At 45.6% G+C, this 22,449-nt stretch overlaps 2 protein-coding genes across 2 annotated transcripts in view; one reads left to right on the top strand and one right to left on the bottom strand.

Annotated features, from left to right (window-relative positions):
- The window catches only part of TXNDC5 (thioredoxin domain containing 5), a 29,539-nt gene extending 8,417 nt beyond the window's left edge, over window positions 1-21,122 (top strand). Inside the window, exons 3-10 of the mRNA XM_009241414.3 lie at window positions 3,067-3,172; window positions 7,468-7,564; window positions 10,944-11,059; window positions 13,096-13,182; window positions 13,842-13,985; window positions 16,647-16,729; window positions 18,158-18,287; window positions 19,372-21,122. Coding sequence (XP_009239689.2) covers window positions 3,067-3,172; window positions 7,468-7,564; window positions 10,944-11,059; window positions 13,096-13,182; window positions 13,842-13,985; window positions 16,647-16,729; window positions 18,158-18,287; window positions 19,372-19,494 — 886 coding nt within the window. The 3' untranslated portion in view covers window positions 19,495-21,122. The remainder of the gene's footprint in view (window positions 1-3,066; window positions 3,173-7,467; window positions 7,565-10,943; window positions 11,060-13,095; window positions 13,183-13,841; window positions 13,986-16,646; window positions 16,730-18,157; window positions 18,288-19,371) is intronic.
- BMP6 (bone morphogenetic protein 6) overlaps window positions 20,925-22,449 on the bottom strand; it is a 154,165-nt gene continuing 152,640 nt past the window's right edge. The window contains exon 7 of the mRNA XM_024248953.3: window positions 20,925-22,422. Within this exon, the coding sequence (XP_024104721.1) occupies window positions 22,273-22,422 (150 nt within the window). The 3' untranslated portion in view covers window positions 20,925-22,272. The remainder of the gene's footprint in view (window positions 22,423-22,449) is intronic.

Here is a 22,449-nt window from a genome sequence, read left to right as displayed (position 1 = left end):
AACACAGTTTGGGAAGGAACCTCTGTGACCATCACTGCCCTGCAGAAGCTCCGAGAACAGATTATTTTCCCCCCGAGAATGCAGGAGGTGGAATGTGCTGTATGAAATGTGGTCGCATTGGGGCATCTGTAGATTGACTTGAGTGAGCTTTGACTCCTCCAAGACAGTACCCATCCCATAGAGTGGTTGTGAGGCCTGAAGCAGATGATGACTGTACCTGCCTGAGTCCAGGCATGTGTCAGGACATGCAGGACATGAGCTTTCCGTTATTCTTTCCTGGCAAGTGTAACTGGAGTAAAGGATTGGAGGGGCCGGGAGTTTGGGCTCCCATGCCCCCTAGAGATGGCTGGCTGTGCTCAGTAAAATGTTTTGAGGTCTTCCTGTTGGGCCAGTCACGAATCATTACAGCAGGGCAGGACTGACGGGGGGCGAGGGGGGCGGAAACTACCTGTGTTAGTTTCCTAGGCTGCTGTAACAAAGTTGCACAAACCGGGTGGCCAGAAACAATAGAAATGTATTCTCCACAGTCCTGGAGGCCAGAGGTCCTAAATCAAGGAGCCAGCAGGGCCATGCTCCCTCTGAAACCTGTAGGGGAATCCTCCCTTGCCTCGTCCTGGCTCATTGGTTTCCTGGTCATCTTTGGCGTTCCTTGGCTTGTAGATGCATCACTGCCATCCTCTGTCCTCATGTGCCCTTCTCCCTGTGTGTGTGTGTCTGTGTCCAAACCCTTCTTACAAGGACACCAGTCATGCTAGATTCGGGCCCATCCTAGTGACCTCATTTTAACTTGAATATCTCTGTAAAGACCTTGTTCTAAATAAGGTCACCTTCTGAGATTGATGATTATGACTTACACAGATCTGTTTTGCAGGACACAGTTCAACTGATAACACTGTCTACAGTAGTAGAAGTTTCATCATGCTGTTTGCCAAGGCAGTACCTACATGGGGATCTTCTCCCTGCAGTCTCCTTGATAGAGGAGACTCAAGTGCCCATGTAGAGGCTTGGTAATAGCAGAAATCTGGGGCAATACTTTGTTTGGGCTTGTACCCTGTGGCCCAGTCTCCATCACCTCCCTCACCCCTATCGACAGTGAGAATTGAAGTCAGATGCCCCAAACTGACTGGAAGGTCTGGACCAAAAGTGTCCACTCTGTCCCTGGGCTCTGTGAACTTACCGAGGAAGAATCTCAGACTTCTTGGGCAGGTTAGAACGATTATCAGTCCAACAACAAGAAGATATATTTTTTAAATTACTTGTTTTGCAAATGAATAGCAAATTACAAAAAGAAATCATAGGCTAGGACTTACTGTATTTTACTTTTAGCAAAGACACAAGTGTGACAGTCCCTGGTCCTTTTTGATGTCTTGAGGATCCACCCATTTCCCTTCCTGAAGAGCGTTAGTGGGAGACAGAGCCGTGCAGGAAGCAGTTTCTGTTTCCAGGTGCAGAACACACCTTGTGGGAGCCTGGGGAGATGCCAGGCTAGGTGAGGGCAATCATCTTTGATACCGCAGATGTTGCAGTTGCTTATGTTGAACTTTGTGAAGTAGCCGGTGTACTGGCCAAATCTAGTTAAGTTTTGGCTGGTTTTTGTGGTTTTGAGAGTCTGAGCTGCTGAGGAAGCTGGATGTATATTCTGCGTTGGAGACACATTACAGACCTTACCTATGCCCCATCATGCCATCTTAGGTTCTGGGTAAGGCCAGTATGCCGATTTTAATTTCAAAGCCTAATCTAGACATGTGACTTCATTTTAAGGAGAATCAGCCATTTTTTTTTTTTTTTTGGACTGAATGTTTGTGTCCCTCAGCACTCATAGGTGAAATCCTAATCCCCAATGCTGGTAATAGGAGGTGGGGCCTTTGAGAGGGAGTAGGTCATTAGGGTGGAGCCCTCATGAATAGGGTTACATACCTTATGAAAGAGGCCCGAGAGTTCTGTTTCCCCTTTTGCCATGTGAGGACACAGCAAGAAGACACCATCTGTGAACCAGAAAGCCCTCACCAGACACTGACTCTGCTGGCACCTTGATCTCAGACTTCCCAGTCTCTAGAACTAGGCGAAATAGATTCTGTTGTTTCTAAGACACCCAGTCTGTGGTCTTCTGTTACAGCCGTTAAACTAAGACACTATTCAAACCTTCATGTCAGATTTTTACATATGTTGCCGTCTTACAATTCTGATACCGTACATTAGGCATTTACTCACAAAATCCACATATGTGCTGTAGAAGTGGCAGGGGTGTTTAGATGAGCAGGCTTGCCAACAAATGGTACTCTGTATTTCTTTTTTCTTCTATTATAGTCACATTTTTCCCTATCCTTGACACCGTCTATGGATTTTTATCTAGAGTATTAGAGCATGTTTTCCCATGACTGCTGGAGGGATCCAGGAACTGGGAGTGTTAATTTCATCCTCTGGTGATGTCTTTTGCTTACGGTTAAAGGACCTACTCCCGTATCCTCTCTGCAGATTCCTTCAGAGGCCAACATTTGTAGGAAAAAGAAAGATTCCTTCTCTGTGGGAAGGTGAATGGATGGCATCAGTCAATGTCAAGGATGTTCTTATAGCTGGAAACTTGAATTCTCACAGTAACTGGATATTCAGGCCTTGTAAGAGTTGAATACCTGCCAGGTGGCCTGGAAGAATACCTTAATTGCAAAACAACACTGTATCTACTCCAGTCCTAATTTGAACACAGACACAATAACAACTGCTGAAGCCAGGAAAGCCTAACAGTAGCTTGCAGGGAAGGCCCGAGGCTGCTCCTAGGAGCACTGAATACTTGCAGCTTTTGAGGCCTCAGTCACAGCAGTGGGCTGGAAGTTTTCACCTCATTTTAGTTTTCCTTGAATAAAATCAGAAACTTCTAAAAGTTTAGGATTAACTGAATGTATTATCTCCCGGAACGTTATTTTTGTTTCCTTTTTATCAGAGAGGAGCAGATATGTGCCTGGCTGCAGCCCCTTGACAGCTCATTTTCTGATTGTTTCACTAAGTGAGTTTGCTCTCTGATAAGACAACTTTCTTTTTGCTCTGTGTAATCCTTTGTTATTCTTTCAGCTTAAAGCTTTTCAAGCCAGGCCAAGAAGCTGTGAAGTACCAGGGTCCTCGGGACTTCCAGACACTGGAAAACTGGATGCTGCAGACACTGAACGAGGAGCCAGCGGTGAGTGCCTACCTCCTTCCCTCCCTCCCTCCCTCTTTCCCTGCCTACATCTTTGGGGTAATATGTAACGGGGCAGAGGCCAGTTGAGGTTAATGATTAAGGCTGCCATTTTAAAGCAACTCTGCTTTTTTTTGGAGCTTATTGATATTATAGGTAAAGATGAACTTTTACAGAAACTTTTTGGTATGGAAATACCGAAATGTGCACAGAAGTCAAGAGAAGACTAAACCCTGAGCTTCAGTAGTTACCACCATTTCGGTGTTTGTCTTCCCCGCCACCCTGCGCCTTGTTTGGGTGTAGTCAGTCTTCAGGGAAGTCACTTGTGTGGTCTCACACATAAGCACTTACTCCTTGTTAACACTGCCACCCTGCCACTGTCATAGGTAATACAGTTCACAACTGTACCCCAGCATCAGAGACTGACTCTGGACCACCTGGGGTCAGGGCTGGGCCCAGCCTAGAATCTCCTATCCAAGCCAGCACTGGAGCCTCCTCCCATCCCCCCGACCTTTGCCCTCCACCACCTGCAGCCCTCTGGCTCGGGCCTAGCCCGCCAGCTGTACCTGTAGGGTGGATCCTTCCTTTTCTTCTCAGTGCTCAGTCCCTGAGTCTCTAATGGGCTTTGCTTATAACATCATTTTGTACCATTAATACTCTGTGTCTTAATGCACTTCCCATACTAAGGCTAATATCAGGAGATTGTAGACTCTTAGAATATTATGTACTAAAAAGGATTTATAATCCTCCCCCTCCCCAGTTGATGTTGGAAGTCTTCACTTTGTTATAAATCATCATGGTCATAAACCACTGGTTAAGTGTTCCTTTGTGGGTGGTGCCTTCTGATTAATGCCGAGCGCTCAGGCCCCTGGAGGCCGGGTAGACCTGGTGGGTCACGCTGCTGTGTTGGAGAGGGACTGGAAAAACTCCCATGTTCCTACACTGTAGGATCCTGATGAGCTAGGAAGAGCATCTGAAGTCTTTGTAATTTCAATTTCAACAAATACCTAAGACTACCTTCTTGTATCAGCTAAGCGCCCACTGATTTGAAGGTGGTCTGTGGTGGTCCTTTTGGAGCTTTGCCACTTACTGGTGCCATTTTCCAGTGTGTCTGTGCGGCTCTTCCGCTCTGCCCCATCTTCTCTGATGACCTCATCAGAAACTTGGCTGCTGATTCAGTGCTTCTATCCCTCACCTGTAAAGACTCTCAACTCGGCTGGGTGTGGTGGCTCACGGCTGTAATCCTAGCACTTTGGGAGGCTGAGGCGGGTGGATCACCCAAGGTCAAGAGTTCAAGACCAGCCTGGCCAACATGGTGAAACGTCATCTCTGCTAAAAATACAAAAATTAGCCAGGTGCTAGGCGCCTGTAATCCCAGCTACTCGGGAGGCTGAGGCAGGAGAATCACTTGAACCCAGGAGGCGGAGGTTGCAGTGAGGCGAGATCGTGCCACTGCACTCCAGCCTATGCAACAGAGCAAAAACTGTCGTGAAAAAAAAAAAAGACTCTCTGAACTGTATGGTGGAGACTGTTGGTGTGTGATGTATGTCATTGAACCAGAGACTTACCTAACTTTAGCTAAAAGAGAGAACCGCAGACCTCTCAGGAAATCTGCATCTTTGTCCTGGCAAGAAAGCTGAATGAGCAGGTGTGACTTTCATGTAGATTTAAATTAGACATTGTTTCCTTTATGAAAATATTCCCTTTGAGGGGACACGTATATTGGATGGTAGGAAACCAATTTTAAGGAGGAGTTAATAGCCTCAAATAAATTCACCAAAAAAGCCCGTCTTCTATGATGGCTTTATTCAAGAAACCAGCAGCCAGTATCGGGATGGCAGAAAGACCTCATCTCACGGCCCATTTCCCCTAGTGGAGGTGGCGGCCTCACCTGCAGTTTGGGAAGGGCTGAGAGGCCGAGTCCAGGCTCTGCAAGGGATTTTCTGTCTCCTCAGTGTGGGAGCAGGATGGCCGCGTGGAATCCCCCCATGCCACCACAGAACCACAGTCACCTACTTGCCATGTTTTAGTGTCTCCAGCAATAGGAGGCCCCAGATAATTGCCAGAAACAATGACAATGCGCCTTATTGTGGAAAAGTTTAAGTATATACACTTTATACTGGAAACCAGAATTCTCTTAGCTTTTTAAGTGAAAACTTTAAAAAAAGTTCTTTATCTGTATACCTAAGTAACTTAGTACATACATTTTTTAATATTCATGTGGGATAAATTTAGATTTTTTTTAAGTGTTGTGGCAATATTCAAGAAACTCAAAAGACAATTTGTCACTTTGTACATTCTACTGCAATTTTTATATTTCCATGTTTGCTTCTGTATTTTTTCTTGAACAGTTACACAAACATGTTTTATCTCACTAATGATTTTATATATTTATGTGGTCTTTATATTGATCATGTCTTATATTATTTTATCATGTGGACTTGCCATAATTCAACTCTTAATTCTGTCAGTGGATATTTAGGTTATTTATACTTTTTCCATCATCAGTAATGATGTAGGGAACAAGTTTATCTTTGTAAAAGACTTTCCACCCCCCCTTCTTTTGAGTGATATTTTTAGAATATAGTATTCCCAGACATAAAATTGTAAGGCCAAGAATAAAAAAAGAGATCATTTTTATGGCTCTTGATGAATATTGCCAGGTTTCTTAAGCACCATATCAGCTTATGCTGCCACTGTAGGGCGAGAAGTGACCTGCTTCTGGGATGCACTGTGGTGTTCCTGTGCCGGGGGACTGCTCTGGAGTCCGCCAGGAACCCAGGAAGCAACTAGAGGCCCCCCGCACGTGCCATAAATGAACACTTCATACTGAAAGGCCCTTGAACATCTCATGGAGAGTGGCACACAGTATTTTATTTCACCTTATGTGAACTCACTGACTGTTCACTTAGCCATTCTTCCCTCGGGCATTCTTTTGTGTGGGTATTTAGCACTTCGAAAGTCTTGACGCACTGGCAGCAGAAGGGAAACTTTATGATTCTTTATGATTCCAGCCCTGCACAGCTTTGAACTGTCAGCACTTTTAAAGCCTTTAACAACTTAGCTTGATATTCTTTTTAATAGGAATATGAACCCCCAGATAAAAGCTGAGTAATACACACTTAATGTGTCTGCAGCAGAACACTGATTCCATTCATTATCTTTCCCTCATTTCTGGTTACTTTGGTTGGAAGCCACAGCTGTACCTGGTCTGAAAAGTTGAGAAATGTAGGATTGTGACTAGACAGCTGCACACATTGCTGTCTGCTTGGGTCCTGGCAGAAGCATCTTTTGAAAAGCCCCTTTCCCCCTCTTTCTGTACCAGACTTAGTCACATGAATTACATTCTTTCTTGAAGGTGCAGCTTATGTTCATGCCATGGTTTTCTCTCTGTTGCTTTTCAGTCACCTGCATTTTCCTTCTCATCACCTCCTTTTCTCTGATCAGTCTTCCACAGTTGTGTCTTCCTCACAGTTTTCCCTGTCATTTGTGTGAAGTAAGGATAACCAGGCCCTCCTGGTCCCTGAGTTTCTCATTCTCAGCTTTGTCCATTTTGCCACCCTAGTGTTTGTGTGTTTTTTGAGGCAGAGTCTCACTCTGTTGCCCAGGCAGGAGTGCAGTGGCATGTTCTCAGCTCACTGCAGCCTCCACCCCCTGGGATCAAGTGATCCTCCCACCTCAGCCTCCCAAGTAGCTGGGATCACAGGCGCACGTCACCATGCTCAGGTAAATAAAATTTTTTTTTGTAGCGATGGGGTCTCACTCTGTTGCCTAGGCTGGTCTTGAACTGCTGGGCTCAAGCAGTCCTCTTGCCTCAGCCTCCCAAAACGCTAGGTTTACAGGCACGAGCCAGTGCGCTGGGCACTCTGGTGTCTGCAAGTGCTGACCCCTTCAGAATACGTCCATCGGGTGTTGTATTTTGTATTCTTTGTGAAGTATCCAAGTACGTTTCAAAGAAGAGGACAGGGTATAGGGTAAGACTGTCCTTTGCATTGTCTGCTTTGTTTGGTTGGGTTTTGGGGTAGGGACAGCTATCACTTGGCTGCCCTGGAGCCTCAGACCTAGAGCTTTCACCGAGGGTGAGGCTGACGAGGGGCTTTTTGCTGAAGCTTCCAGAGGGCTTGATGAGATCAGTTCCTGACCTGACCTCACTCAGCACAGCAGCATCGTACAAAGGTTCCAGGTTGTTGGGTGAGGGAGGCATCTGCAGGTGGTTCCCCACAGACACAGTCACCTCCTGGATGGTTTCCCTGTGTCTCCACTGACATACCCAGGACTGTTTTATTTCCTCCTGTTAGACACCAGAGCCAGAAGTGGAACCACCCAGCACCCCCGAGCTCAAGCAGGGGCTGTATGAGCTCTCAGCAAGCAACTTTGAGCTGCATGTTGCACAAGGTAAGGAGGAAGTCCTGATGCCAGCTTCAGAGAATCACTATTATTCCTTGGCGTGTTGGGCTTTTCCTTCCTGCCACTCAAGGGCTCTTAGATAGCAGCATCAGTGGCACTGACAAAGGGTCACTCTAGAGGAGCTGTTGGGACCGTTGTTCGGTGCACCTCCTCTTAAACATGAGTTCTCCTTTTGTCTGTGCCCTTATAGAAACGCCGAGTCTAATGCTAAGCACACGTGATCCGCACACTAGCTGGACAGTGCATCCTTGGCTAAGAGTGTTTATTGACAGACTCACCTCGCTTGATTGCTCTTTACTTTATTGCACTTTGGAGATACTGCATTTTTTACGGATTGAGGATTTTGGCAGCCCGGCATCTGGCAGGTCTAGCGGTTTTTCCAGCAGCTTGTGCTTACTTTGTATCCCTCTGTCAGCATCTTTTTAGCAATAAAATATTTTTTAATTAAGGTACATTGTTTTTAAAGAAGTAATGCTGTTGCACACTTCATAGACTATGGTGTAAACATAACTTTGATATTCACTAGGGAACCAAAAAATTTGTGTGACTTGTTTTATTGTGATATTATCTTTATTGCAATGGTCTGGAACCAAACCCACAGTATCTCGGAAGTATGCCTGTGTATTAATGGTAATCATATGCTTAATGACCTCAGGCAGAAACAAAAGCTTCTCCCTGTCTAAACGGAATTTAGATTGGGCACAGTGGCTCATGCCTATAATCCCAGCACTTGGGGAGAACAAGGTGGGATGACTGCTTGAGCCCAGGAGTTCGAGATCAGCCTAAGCAAGACCTTGTCTCTACAGAAGATTTAAAAAAAAAAAAAAAAAAAAAAAGCTGGGTATAGTAGCACATGCCTGTAGTGCCAGGCACTCCTGAAGCTGAGGTGGGAAGATCACTTGAGCCTGGAAGGTCAAGGCTGCAGTGAGCTGTGATCATGCCAGTGTACTCCAGCCTGGGCGACAGAGTGAGACCCTGTCTCAGAAAACAACCAAACAAAACCCAGAATTTAATGACACCGTTATAATATGAATCAAATTAGTTACTCTTTACACTTAAAAGATCTTTCTATACCACATCCCATTTTTTGAAAATGGTCTCCTAATATCAGAACGATCCCCATAAAATTTCCAGTGTGAATACATAAGTCTCCCTTTATTCACACATAGATGTGTTTCAGAAAACTTGGCCCAACACCGAATGACTTGAAAACAATTTTGGCTTCCTGGCTGGCTCCCATTACCAAATGCTACCATGGAGAGAAATCCCCTTAGAAGACTGGGTTGGAAACGTGAGAAACGGTTTGGATTGCCACTGGCCTTGTGACTTGTGCCTGCTGGGAGTCAGAGCCCCTCCCCCACCACACTTACTGTCCACAGTAACTTATCGTGAGGCCTTCAGCCTTTTCCCATTTTTGCTAAAAGTTATTTCATCCATACCAGTGCCCTGACGGCGGAACTTCAGCATGCTTTCCGCTACGGGAATGCATTTTCAGCTGGGATTGTCTTGGGCTCTGAGCAGGATGTGTTTCCCACATCACCTGTTACACACTGACTCCGGCAGGCCTAGCCACCGCCTCCCTAAGTGGGTCACTGCCACAGAGCTGTGTCATGTAGGTGCCATGGTGGCTTCCTGCCCTTGCTGGCTTCCCGTCAGTACTCTGATTAGGTTCCCAGAGAGCCTGTCTCCACCTTACAGCACAGGATCTACCGTGCACCTGCACATGGTTTCAGCCTTGCCCGTTTTTTAATGGAAGTTGTTAACTTTTAAAGGAAGTTTTTCACCATTTTCTTCAAGTGCATTGTTGCTGTGCTGAGGAGGCGGTAGCTGTGAGCCTTAGTGTGGCAGAGTCCTGCTCAGACGCCAGGCACATGCCACTGGTTAGTTCTCTCCCCGGCCACAGCCTGATTTCAGTTTGGTATCAGCCCAATGTCAGGGTAGAACAGCTAAACACCTTCTGTGTCCAAATAATGATGCTGTGAGGGTTTATTTGTTTTTTTCCCCCTAGCCAAGGGGGTGGTTTCATTTTTTAAACTTTTTTTATGATAAAATATAATACAGATCGAGAAAAAAAATGTAGGGCTTAATGAATTTTTATGGAATGGTCACACTGTAACTACTGTCCAGTTCAAGAAATAAAACTGCCAGCCTCTTGTGTCCCATCCAGGGCACAGCCCACCCTCCCTTCTTCTCCAAGAAGGCACTTGCCTGACATTTGTGGAAACCACTTGTATTAGTCCGTTTTCACTGCTGATGAATACACACCCGAGACTGGGCAATTTATAAAGGAAAGAGGTTTAATGGAGAACTCACAGTCCACGTGGCTGGGGAAGCCTCACAATCATGGCGGAAGGCAAGGAGGAACAAGTCACATCTTACGTGGATATCAGCAGGCAAAAAGAGCTTGTGTAGGGAAACTCCCGTTTTTAAAACCATCAGATCTCATGATATTCACTATCACGAGACCAGCATGGGAAAGACCTGTCCCCGTGACTCAGTTACCTCCTACCTGGTCCCTCCCACAACATGTGGGAATTCAAGATGAGATTTGAGTGGGGACACAGCCAAACCATATCACGACTCCTTTTATGGTTTCATCACTGAAGTGCACATTCCTGAGCACTATAGTTTTATATGTGTGTGTGTTTATATATCTTTTAAGGCTCTTTTTTAACCTGCATGTTCTCCAGACATCTCTTTATCTTTCTTGCTGAAGACATAGGTGGTTTGACCTGTAGAGCTCCCCGTGGTCCAGACTTTGCTAATTGTGTCTCTGTAGTGTGGTCTACATGTTTCCCTGATTTCTCTGTTTCCTGGAAATTGGTAGTTGGGTCTGGGGACAGAATCAGTTTAAGTGTGATGTTTTTTGGGGGCACAGGAAGACCTCATAGCTGGTGGGGGCACAGAACGTCCAGTTGTCTCTCTTTGGGATGTGGGTGACCATGACAGGCAGGGCCTGGGTCCATTCATTCCTTAGGGCTGCCAAGTGCCGAGACTCATTCAAGCATCCCTTCATTTTTTAACCAAGAGAAACTCACCCTCATTTATCACCTGGTTATTCAGTGGTACAGTGCATATAGGAGAGGTGGGAGAAATGCCTGATTCTTTCCCTTTATTACAGTTTTCCAAATAATGAGTTGATTGCTGATTGTCCATCAAAGATGACAAATTTGGTTTTGAGTATTGTTATGAACTCATGAACAGAAACACATTTGATGGAGTCCCTTTGTACCAATTAAAGTGCTCATGCCGAATTGAGATTTGCTAAGCAGGACAAAGATCTGATTCTTCAATTAACTCTCTAGTGAGGTCTGACATAAATTACAGTTCCTCTTTCCCCCGTCTCTGCCGTGGCTCTCCACTCCAGGCGACCACTTTATCAAGTTCTTCGCTCCGTGGTGTGGTCACTGCAAAGCTCTGGCTCCAACCTGGGAGCAGCTGGCTCTGGGCCTTGAACATTCCGAAACTGTCAAGATTGGCAAGGTGAGTGAAAGCCCTTATTAAACTGGAAATGGACTGCTTTGGGCTGGATTAATTAGCAGAGCAGCCCATTATTCATTCTGTGTGCAAAGTCGCAAACTTGATTTATTAATTCCATTTAGTGTGCCACTTGATAATTCATTTCACCTTCACAGATGGCAGCCTGATTTTGAGTTTTGCTGGCTTTTCCACAGCCTAGAGATAAATTATGGCCTCGGCTGCTTTGTTTATTTTGAAGAGATGGCCAAATCTGAATTGGCAGCCCCAGAGCCCGTTCTGCAAAGATATGGGGTAGAGCCTTGTAGAATGTTCACTGGACGAACTTGGAGACCGTCCACGTTCGACCTCACCCAAGAGCTCTCTCTAAAAGGACCCTGGCTCTGTGCTCACCCAGGCACGCAGAAGACCCTCCCTCAGTTTGCACTGTGCCTGGGATTCTTTCCAGCATTTCCCATTTTATACAGAGAAGCCAAGAGTGATGTCTGACAACTTCTGTGTAACTGGATTTTCTGGAAATATCCAGTGTAGCTCCAGGGACATCACTTTTATTCTTGTCCACTTTCCAGCCCCCACCAGACACCATGCATAGATTTCGTTTCTTAAAAATCTCATTTTTCTACCTTGCCATGGGGCTGATTTGTATACAAAAGTAATGCTGCATGTCTAGGACTGAATGATGGTTAACAGGATGATCTACTTGGGATGGTGAGATGGTCAAAAGTGTAAACTTGGGGGTTGGGTAGACCTGGCTGGCTGACCTTGGGCAAAATCTCTCCACGCCTCGGTCTACCCCTTTGCAAAACTGAGCTAAGATCTACTGTGTGGTGTCTGGGCAGATGAAAGTACACTGCTTAGTGTGATGCTCAGCATGAGGCAGATGCTTAGTAAATTGTAATCACTTTTGTTGTCAGTTAAACGGATTTTTCACTGTTGCCTCTTAAACGCTGACGATAATATATACTAATTATACGTGTTATGATTATCAGTTTATATTTATTGAACATTTCGGGGAAGTAATTATAAAATAATCTTGTCTACTGTCTTACCCCATTCCTTGTATCCTTACTTAGTTATTGTATGAAATTTGATGGGAGATTCTTTTAGGTTTATATCCATAGAGGATCCTAGCAGACCCAGGCGTGAGCAGACACAAGCCTAGGTGACCATGCTGAAGCCCTTCATCCCTGGCACGTGTGGCTGGGTTACACTGGACCCTTAAAAATGCTTGTCCTCTCCCGACCTTGGGCTGAGGCCTCCTGTACTTCAGTTCCGCACCTTAGCTGCTCTCTGACGGGTATTAGGTGTTGAAATAGTATTTTTACCCCCGTTTGCTGACATAGTGAAAAACAACTTAGTCCTACCTGTTACAGTGCTGGTAGAAAATAAAAAAGAAAGCAATGACTTAGAATAAGATGTTTCATGAAAATGTTGGGCTAGCAGTAGCTTTATGAGATTTAAATGAAAGAAAAAGCTTGAAGAGCTGTGGTTGTTGATAAGTTTATAGAATTAAGGACGGATTATAATCTTGACATCTTTGTAGTCTTACCTTTATTATATACCAACTACTCCTGTTTAGAATGCACTTCTTGCTCCCTGTTGATTTTAAAACCCTCTAAGCTTGGGCATGAGAGTAAATTCTAAGCTGGCATGTGAACTGGTCTGGGTCCCAGTCACCGACAGCCAGGCTAACCCCCTCCCACCACCACCAAATGTCAAGCCAGGGCCCTGACCCTAGCTACCAGGTGCTGACTTTACTTGCTCGAGTTAAAATGTTGCTTCCTAAAAACTGGCATGTTTAACTGAGCTGTTAATACAATAAATCTTACCTCTAAAGTCTTTCCTTTACTCCCTTTAGCCCAGGTATGTTTTAGCGTAGCTTTTAGGAACATTCTCTTCAAAAACTGCACTTTGCTGGCAGAGTTGCTACAGAATCTGGATTTTGAAAAGAATATTTGTAACATACAAAGCGTCCAGTATTCCCATTAGCAAGAAGGTTCATGGAGAAACTGACTGGGAAGTTGATCTGCCTTTATTCTTAGGTCGATTGTACACAGCACTATGAGCTCTGCTCCGGAAACCAGGTTCGTGGCTATCCCACTCTCCTCTGGTTCCGAGATGGGAAAAAGGTACGTCTGCACTTCTTAGTATTGAGAATTCTTCATCTCTTAACCCCATCAGGCTGAGCTACTGAGTGGTTTAATGGGTACAGTGAATTGCCAATCTTGATTGTTAGGGCACTGGTTTGGAGAAATGTGTGTAATGGAACAAATGTCTTTCTCTTAATTGATAAGATTTGGGTTGTGGAGATAAATTCATTTGTTATACTACCTTGAAACATTTCAGTGGCCCAAGTTATCACTAGAATAACCCAGATCTTACAGTCACAGGGTTAACTGTGCTCTGGTCATGAACACAAACCTTCAGGCCTTTGAACCGAGCTAAGGCTTGCACTTGGTCCGGTTCTGCCTCCCTCCGTCCTTCGCTGGCCGATGGTCAGCGGCTCAGAGTTCCCCATCAGCACAACGGCTCGCTGGCAGGCCTCTGCCGCAGACTTCCATGATGCGTAACCCCGTGGAGGGAAGAGGGGCCCGTACAGTTCTCTCACCAAAGCCGAGGCATTCAGTTATCCTCTCTGCATTCCCGTCTAAATATGAACATGCAGACTTTGCACCACAGCTAAGACATCTGGGAGATCTGACCTGGGCAAGCTGGGGTTGGAGGAAGGCTTAAGTGATTCAGAACACCGAAGTGGACTCACTCAGCGGCGTGCCCGTGTCTGGGACAGGTGGATCAGTACAAGGGAAAGCGGGATTTGGAGTCACTGAGGGAGTACGTGGAGTCGCAGCTGCAGCGCACAGAGACTGGAGCGACGGAGACCGTCACGCCCTCAGAGGCCCCGGTGCTGGCAGCTGAGCCCGAGGCTGACAAGGTGGGTGCCTGCTGGAGTCGGGATCCCCATAAGTGGCCCGTGGCCCCCGGCCCCCCACCTACCCACCCTCAGAGGCCTTCTCAAATGCTTTGGACAAAATGACAGTTTGGGGACAGAGGCATTCTGATGGTTGGCTAGGCTGCGTTTTCAGCACGTATTTTTCATCGACTTTCGCATGCTTTCAGGGGTGAATGTAAACAAAAGCTTTCCTTTTAAAAACATGAAATGGATGTGAGACAAATCCCAAGACAATATTTGGTGTCAAAAATCTCTAGAGAATCCTTCCCTTCCGCTTCATTCATTTTAAAGAATGACTATGCTCGGCATGTTTCTGCTATGAAATCTTGGCTGCTGGCCCCGGGGCCCTGATTCTATTCCTGACCTTGCTCCAGGCATTTCCCTTTACCCCTGTTGTAAAGGCCCCTAGAAGACCTGTAGCCAAGAGGGCATCCACAGCGATCAGGCCAGTGACTATCGCTGTAACCTGCCTAGGCAGTCCTGACGCACTGAGGGGCTTCCTTCCTTCACTCAGATAGCAGGAGGTTTTAGATTCGTTTGTTCTGCTTTATCAAGCCCTTGTTATGTCACAGGCACTGCTCTAGGCCACCAGGAAGTAAAAATAAGAGTGGTTTCCTGCCTCTGAAGCATACAGGTCTCTGAGGCAAATGGTGAGAAGACACACAAGCCAATGGCAGGGGGCTGGGGCAGGAATGTGTGCAGGGCTTGGTTGCTAGAGAGAAGTGGGGGCAAATGGGCAAGAAGTGTCCCTAAGGAGCTGATTGATGGGATCTGTGCTGGACAGATAGGCTGGGCAGGGCTACCACTGAGGGGCTGCACCAGCAGAGGCATGACCCGAGAATCAGCCGGCATTTCTGCAGGGCCATGCCTGGGGGAACCCAGTGGGAGACAGGTCAGGGTGTGGTGTAGGATCCCTGAGAGTGAGAGAGAGAGGAGCTGGAGTTGAGAGGCTGTGGGCAGCTGGCCAAGGATTACAAACTGTATCCCATATTCACAGGGAGCCCACGGAGGCTCTGTGCAGATTGGAGTTGTAGGAAAATGACTGGCATGCGCATGTGCCGGAGGTGGGAAGCTGCTGTTAGGCCATTAAAGATGATGAGCCTCATGCTGCAGCCGTGACTGTGCGATGGCGAGGAGGAGAAAGCCAGCATAAGGAGTCCAGCCTGCTGTGCAGCGGGGAGGAGAGGGAGGGAGGGTCCCAGGCGAGTCTGATTCCTGCATAGCTGGTGGAGGATGGTACCCAGCACAGGGGCGGGGACAGAGCTCGAGGAAAGGGATGAGCTTGGTTTTCAAGTTGTTGATCTTCAAGGCTTTCGGCTGTGTAGGTGGCAGTGTCCAGTGGCAGTTCCAACCACGAGCCTGGGGCTACAGCAGGAGGTCTGCACTGGACGAGAGTGCCCGTTATCATCCTCTACAGGTAGAAGTCACGCCCGAAGGCCAGGAATTTGGATTTGGAAAAACCAGTGACGCCACCAACCCCCTCCTCCCTGGGTGGGGCCGCACCGGGCCTCCTCACCCCTACAGCCCCGTCCCTAGTTGGACTCTTGTAGGTCAGGGATGGCCTGAGTGTTGTTTGAAAGTTGATGTTTTGGTTGAAGAAGTGAACAGCTGATTTTGTAGTTGTTAGGACCACATATGTTAGAGGAGTATATGTGTCATAGTGGTTTCAAAGGTCATCCCAAATTGAGTATAATTATATACCGCGGATGTTTTCATCGCAGCACCATTTCTATTTCTAATAGTTTTCCACCATGAAGTGGGTCTTTTCAGTGCGTGCGGCGTCATGTTTCTGGACATAAAGATGGTAGTGTTCCACAATGGCCCCCTTGGCCTCCGTCACTGACATGTTACTCGATGCCAGACTCAAATGGAACAGCCCTGGTACACTTAGCCACGTGATAAATCATCCCATTCCTGCTCTCAGGAGAGAATCGCAGATCCATTTTTGGAGAAACACATAGACGTCATTCTGTAAAGAACTGTCAAGGGAGAATGGCTTTAAAGCAGACTACCATGTAGCACCTTTCCCTTAAATTCTCCAGCCAGAGCTTCCATCAACTTTTTTCACATTGACTTAGAACAGGCTGCTTTCCATTTTTATGTTTAATGTAAAACACATATCATTGCCTTTGCTGTTGTAACTAGGTTCTTTCTGTTGCATAGAGAGGATGTCACAAAGGGTGCTAGGAGAATAGGGTGGCTAGTGAGAAAAGCAGCTGAGGATGAGACTTCAGTGGGTATCCTGGAGACTCCAAGCCTAGAGGTACAGACTCAGGCGTCGGACACCCAGGGCTGCCTGGTCCACACCACAGAGCCCTGGAGAGTTTTCAACCTGCCTCATCCCCAAAAGACAGTCCCACCACCCCCCCCTCCCAATCCCCTGTACAGTGTCCAGCCACCTCCTCACATCTCCCAGGCTTAGGACCCAGGGACTTGTATTGATCTCTCTGCCCTTCAGAGGCTGCCAGCTGCCTTTGTGTGTAGCCTATGAAATGCAGATTGTGTAGGTATTTCTTTGTGACCTTGGAGCCTACATAACTGCATTTTTAAAAAATTACTGATTCGTGGATCTCCAATCCCAAAGCATGGCCCTGCTCAACTTTAAGGGATGTCCTTGAACTGTGGCTTTTCCCTCCCTTGAAGGGCACTGTGTTGGCACTCACTGAAAATAACTTTGATGACACCATCGCACAAGGAATAACCTTCATCAAGTTTTATGCTCCATGGTAAGTGGCTGTTTAATGAGAAACTACTTTGTCCATGTGTACTAAGTCACATCATGGTTTTCAGCTCATCTGCACCCCTCCAGACTCAACGTTGGGCACATGTTACATTTATATGTAGGTCATGTAGGAAATAAGGAACCGTTATCATTATGCTCCTATATTCAAATATGTTAAACTTCAGTGGCCTTAATTACATATGGAGAATGAGGCTAAAGTTATATCAACTTTGGAGAAAACATAAAAATGGAGGCAAATGATGATGGCCATATTCAGTTTAGTGGTATCTGCACTTTTCCAAATAGATGGCTTTTTCTTTTTTGGCTAAACAATGAGTGTCATGATGTAGCTTTGCTCCTCGGTTCTTTTAAGTACTTGGATTTCTTTTGTAGAGAAATCCAGTAGAGTCTGTTAGAGCCTTTCAGTATGCTACGCAGTTTCCTGAACCTGCATGCCACGTGGTCTTGGAGCCCAGAGCAGAAGTGGATTGCAGGTAGTGTGAGATCCAGACAACCTTGGTTCTAAGACTTACTGTAGATGACTGTATAGTAAACTTGGATGTCCTTTAATTCCTTTGAACCCCAGTTCTCTCAGCTGAAAAATGGGAGTAACTTTTTGTCTTCACAAATAAAACAATCCATTTGGAAAAGCAGAGTGTTTAGGACATTAGATTGTTTATCTAAACATGATAAAAGCGTCACTTTTCTTGTTAAACTCCACATGTTCCTGAGCAACTAACCATAGGGGTAAAAAGTTAATAATCACAGGACTTGAACGAACCGTAGCAATGCCTTTCAAATCATTTTCAACATTTAAAAACCCTAAAGCTCCACAGATCAAGTATCAAGAAAGAGGATCCCCTTTGGCTGAAGGGGAGCCATCCATATGGCAGGAGGGAGTCAGAAGAGACAAGGGAACGGAGTCGGGTAGAAGGGAGAGTTTGAACCAAACTTAGTCATGGCCTTGATGCTCACCCCACATCGCTGAAGTACCAAGGAGGCCTTAAAATGGTTTTGAAATTCTGAGACCATAAGCGATCAAATCTAAAATGTCTTTGGCATTCAAGTGACTTTTTAGAAATCGTGTGGCATCTGCCCTGTTCCCTGTTCCTCTGCTCCTGTGCTTTCATAAAGCAGTTAGCGCAGTTCACCGTGGCATGGAAATGGTCTCAGAATCTCAACTTGTTTTCAGACTGGCTTGCTTCTGTCACGTTATCTGAAAGTCTACCTCGGATCAACTTTGGGGTTTTTCGTTTGGGATAGGAGGAGGAAGAGTTAATGTGCACCCAGTGGGAGAATTTGGTGTTTTACAAATTTCTAGGCAATTGTTGACTGTCCCATACAGAAGAAACAGAGCTTGTCTTGGCAGCAAAGTGTAGGTGAATGATCTCGACCCAGGATTTCAACAAAGCTGCCATTTTTCTCTTCTTAGGTGTGGTCATTGTAAGAATCTGGCTCCTACTTGGGAGGAACTCTCTAAAAAGGAATTCCCTGGTCTGGCAGGGGTCAAGATCGCTGAAGTAGACTGCACTGCTGAACGGAATATTTGCAGCAAGTATTCGGTGGGTACTTGGATGGATGCTTATGGGAGCTCTCAGTAGGGGGGCAGATCCCAAGGGAACTGTGCCTCAACCACGATGACTCACTCTGCTCTCATCTTCTCCACAATGTGGTTTTTATGTCCCTTTGAGTTGTTTGGAGAAGCAAGAGATCCTCTCTCAAAGGAAAGGCATTCTTCTTCTCCGCCCGCTTTTTAGTTAGTACCCATGTTTCAGTGCAGGTTTTCAGGCCTTGCTGTCTGAGTATAAGGCCGTGAAGTAACAGACCCCACACCATAGACTGCGGGGCTTCCCACACCGCTACTCTTGATGACTGACCAGTGGTCTGTAGCCTTCGCCATAAATCCCTGAGTCACTCACTTTTCACACATAAGCCAGCATTATAAAATGCAGTGGCTGAATCTAAGAATCATTTCAACATAACCTCCTTTCTGAAAGGGCCATGCCAGCAAGTCAGTCCTGTGCTTGAGTTAACTACTGCCTTCATTCCAAGCTGTTAGCACAGTCTGATGGCCTGGGAGATTTGTCATTTTTTTCTCCTTTGTTATTCAGACACTTTTGGAGCCTTTTAGATGGAGAATAGACGTAACGCAGACATAGTTTCCTTATCATTAAAAGATACCAGTTGTTTTTTTGTGCCCTAAAATTCTTAGAAACGAGTTGCCACTGAAAAATGTATCCTCAAGAGGATCTTGCTCTCATGGTCTGGTCTGCAGACCACCAGGGCATCGCCAGGGAGGTCGCTGGAAATGCAGACTCCCAGGCCTGCTCAATCCACATCTGCATCTTCACCAGATCCGCAGGTGATTGTGTGCATAGTAAAGACTGAAAGGGTCTGCTTTAGGGGAAAATCGTTCCTTTGATGCTGATCTTTAATGATGTCATTTTGAATTCAGAAGTGAACACACAGCCCCACGGCTTTGCTTTCTAAACAGTCTGCTCCTGTTTTAATGGCATCTACACCTCTAAAAATTAGCCACACAATTTTCCAGCCACAACGGTAGGAGTGTATCTGGTTTTATTTAGGAAGCAATTTGCATGTGATCTGGACCGCTGGTTTGCAAACCTTTTTCTTTTTTGTTTTAAGGTACGAGGCTACCCCACGTTGTTGCTTTTCCGAGGAGGGAAGAAAGTCAGCGAGCACAGTGGAGGCAGAGACCTTGACTCATTGCACCGCTTTGTCCTGGGCCAAGCGAAAGACGAACTCTAGGAACACAGTTGGAAGTCACCTCTCCTGCCCAGCTCCCACACACTGCGTTTAGGAGTTCAATCTTACAGAGGCCACTGGGTTCCCAGTGGTGGCTGTTCAGAAAGCAGAACATACTAAGCGTGCGGTATCTTCTTTGTGTGTGTGTTTTCCAAGCCAACACACTCTACAGATTCTTTATTAAGTTTCTCTAAGTAAATGTGTAACTCATGGTCACTGTGTAAACATTTTCAGTGGCGATAAACATTTTCAGTGGCGATATATCCCCTTTGACCTTCTCTTGATGAAATTTAAATGGTTTCCTTTGAGACTAAAATAGAGTTGAGGGAAATCAAATTGCTGGACTATTTGTGGCTCCTGAGTTGAGTGATTTTGGTGAAAGCAAGCACATCCAAAGCATAGTTTGTTAACTGCCCACGAGTTTTGGAAAGGTGGCCTTGTGGCAGTATTGACGTTCCTCTGATCTTAAGGTCACAGTTGACTCAATACTGTGGTTGGTCTGTAGCATGGAGCAGATTTAAATGCAAAAACCCACACCTCTGGAAGATACCTTCACGGCCACTGCTGGAGCTTCTGTTTCTGTGAATACTTCTCTCAGTGTGAGAGGTTAGCCATAATGAAAGCAGCGTTTCTTCTGACTGTGCCTGAGTAAGAGAATGCTGATGCCATAACTTTACGTGTCGATACTTGTCAAATCAGTTACTGTTCAGGGGATCCTTCTGTTTCTCACAGGGTGAAACATTTCTTTAGTTCATCATGTTAACACGAAGCCAGAGTCCACGTGAACTTTACAGTCGGATGTCTTCCCTAGAAAGGGTAGGCATGGAACATTCCACAAGGCTCATTCTCAGTATTGCATTAACGCATAGAAAGATTCCAGTTGTATTTGTCACCTGGGGGCGACAAGACCAGACAGGCTTTCCCAGGCCTGGGTATCCAGGGAGGCTCTGCAGCCCTGCTGAAGGGCCCTAACTAGAGTTTCTGATTCTGTTTCTCAGTAGTCCTTTTAGAGGCTTGCTATACTTGGTCTGCTTCAAGGAGGTCGACCTTCTAATGTATGAAGAATAGGATGCATTTGATCTCAAGACCAAAGACAGACAGATGTCAGCGGGCTGCTCTGGCCCTGGTGTGCACGGCTGTGGCAGCTGTTGATGCCAGTGTCCTCTAACTCATGCTATCCTTGTGATTAAACACTTTTACTATCTCCCTTGGGAATAAGCACTTATAGGACTAAGCTCTAAGACAGGTGTTTGTCCTTTTACCATCGAGCTACTTCCCATAATAACCACTTTGCGTCCAACACCCTTCACCCACCTCCCATGCGCAAGGGGATGTGGATACTTGGCCCAAAGTAACTGGTGGTAGGAATCTTAGAAACAAGACCACTTACACTGTCTGAGGCAGAAGATAACAGCAGCATCTCGACCAGCCTCTGCCTTAAAGGAAATCTTTATTAATCACGTGTGGTTCACAGATAATTTTTTTAAAAAAAAACCCAACCTCCTAGAGAAGCACAACTGTCAAGAGTGGCTTCAGCTTTGCATCACGAGTCTTGTATTCCAAGAAAATCAAAGTGGTACAATTTGTTTGTTTACACTATGATACTTTCTAAATAAACTCTTTTTTTAAAAGTCTGGTCTTTCCTTCAATGTTACAGCAAAACAGATATAAAATAGACAATAAATTATAGTTTATATTTACAAAAAAAGCTGTAAGTGCAAACAGTTGTAGATTATAAATGTATTATTTAATCAGTTTAGTATGAAATTGCCTTCCCAGTACATGATTGTGAAAAAGACATTTAGAAAATATTCTAAATTTTAATCTGAGCCTCACTTTCTACAAGGGAAATCATGATTTCCGTTCATAAACAGCATGCTCATCCCCCTAACACCATTCTTATAAGCTGGGCACCCTCATTTTATTTTCTTTGTTGGTTCTAACCCTGTGGCATGGTATACTGTATAGTAAAAAGGCAGAGAACCACTTTACTGAAATAGCTATTAGAGCCGGCAGTCCAGAAGTTAATGTGCTGGTCAAAGAACCATTCGATAAAGAAGAGGTTGTAGCATTGCCTTCACGGGTTACACGGTTACACACCCCTTGTAGTCTCACCTCAGTGTAATCAGTCTTGGTACCAGCAAAGAGTACAGCAAATGGAGGATTAAGGTGTAGAAATGGTATGTTTTGGCTGAAATAAGTATATTTTCACACCAACAAAACTCCAGCACGAACATATAACAGCAATGACAGACAAAGGCGCCCCACGGAGCCCTGGCTGTGGGTCCTGTGGACTTCTGGGAATGAAATGTGAACAGAGGCGTTCCCCCCACTTCCCCAATTTCTGTTCTCTGTAAAATCTACCTTTGATAGACAGTACGGAACCAGCTGATCCTTTAGCCAAGAATACACTTAACTCCTTTGAGATTATTTTCCCTATTTACTAACACCCCAAGTAGCTTGATCTACAGCTAAAACTAATTTTGGTGGGTTTTTGGGGGAGGAGGGTAGGAAGAGCTTCACGGTCATGTTTCTGCAGTTACCAGACCTTATACTACAGACATCCAAACTCAGCTTGCTACAGACCAACAACTACTCACGTCATTTACCAAGTGAGCAAATTATTAATGAGGTCCTTTAAAATCTTGGGTAATAAGGCACTGGCATGAGATAGTTTCAAAGTCTCATCGTCCCACCTCCAACTGTGCTTCTGTGTTTTTTAAGGCAGATGTAATCTAGGAATCCAAGGCAGAATGTGTGTCCCCAGCATCTGGTTTCGAGTTAGTGGCATCCACAAGCTCTTACAACCATATTCCTGTATTTTTTCAGAATGACATTGGAGTTGTCATCAAAGTAAAGAACCGAGATGGCATTTAGTTTAGTTGGCGCACAGCACGGTTTGGGGACATACTCAGGGTTCATAAGGTGAACCTGTTCCAAAACAGAAGGGGAGAAAGG

This window comes from Pongo abelii, chromosome 5, assembly GCF_028885655.2.
Source record: "Pongo abelii isolate AG06213 chromosome 5, NHGRI_mPonAbe1-v2.0_pri, whole genome shotgun sequence".
NCBI lineage: Eukaryota > Metazoa > Chordata > Mammalia > Primates > Hominidae > Pongo > Pongo abelii.
The sequence above is the reverse complement of the archived record's forward strand: the minus strand, read 5'-3'. Positions and strand labels throughout refer to the sequence as shown.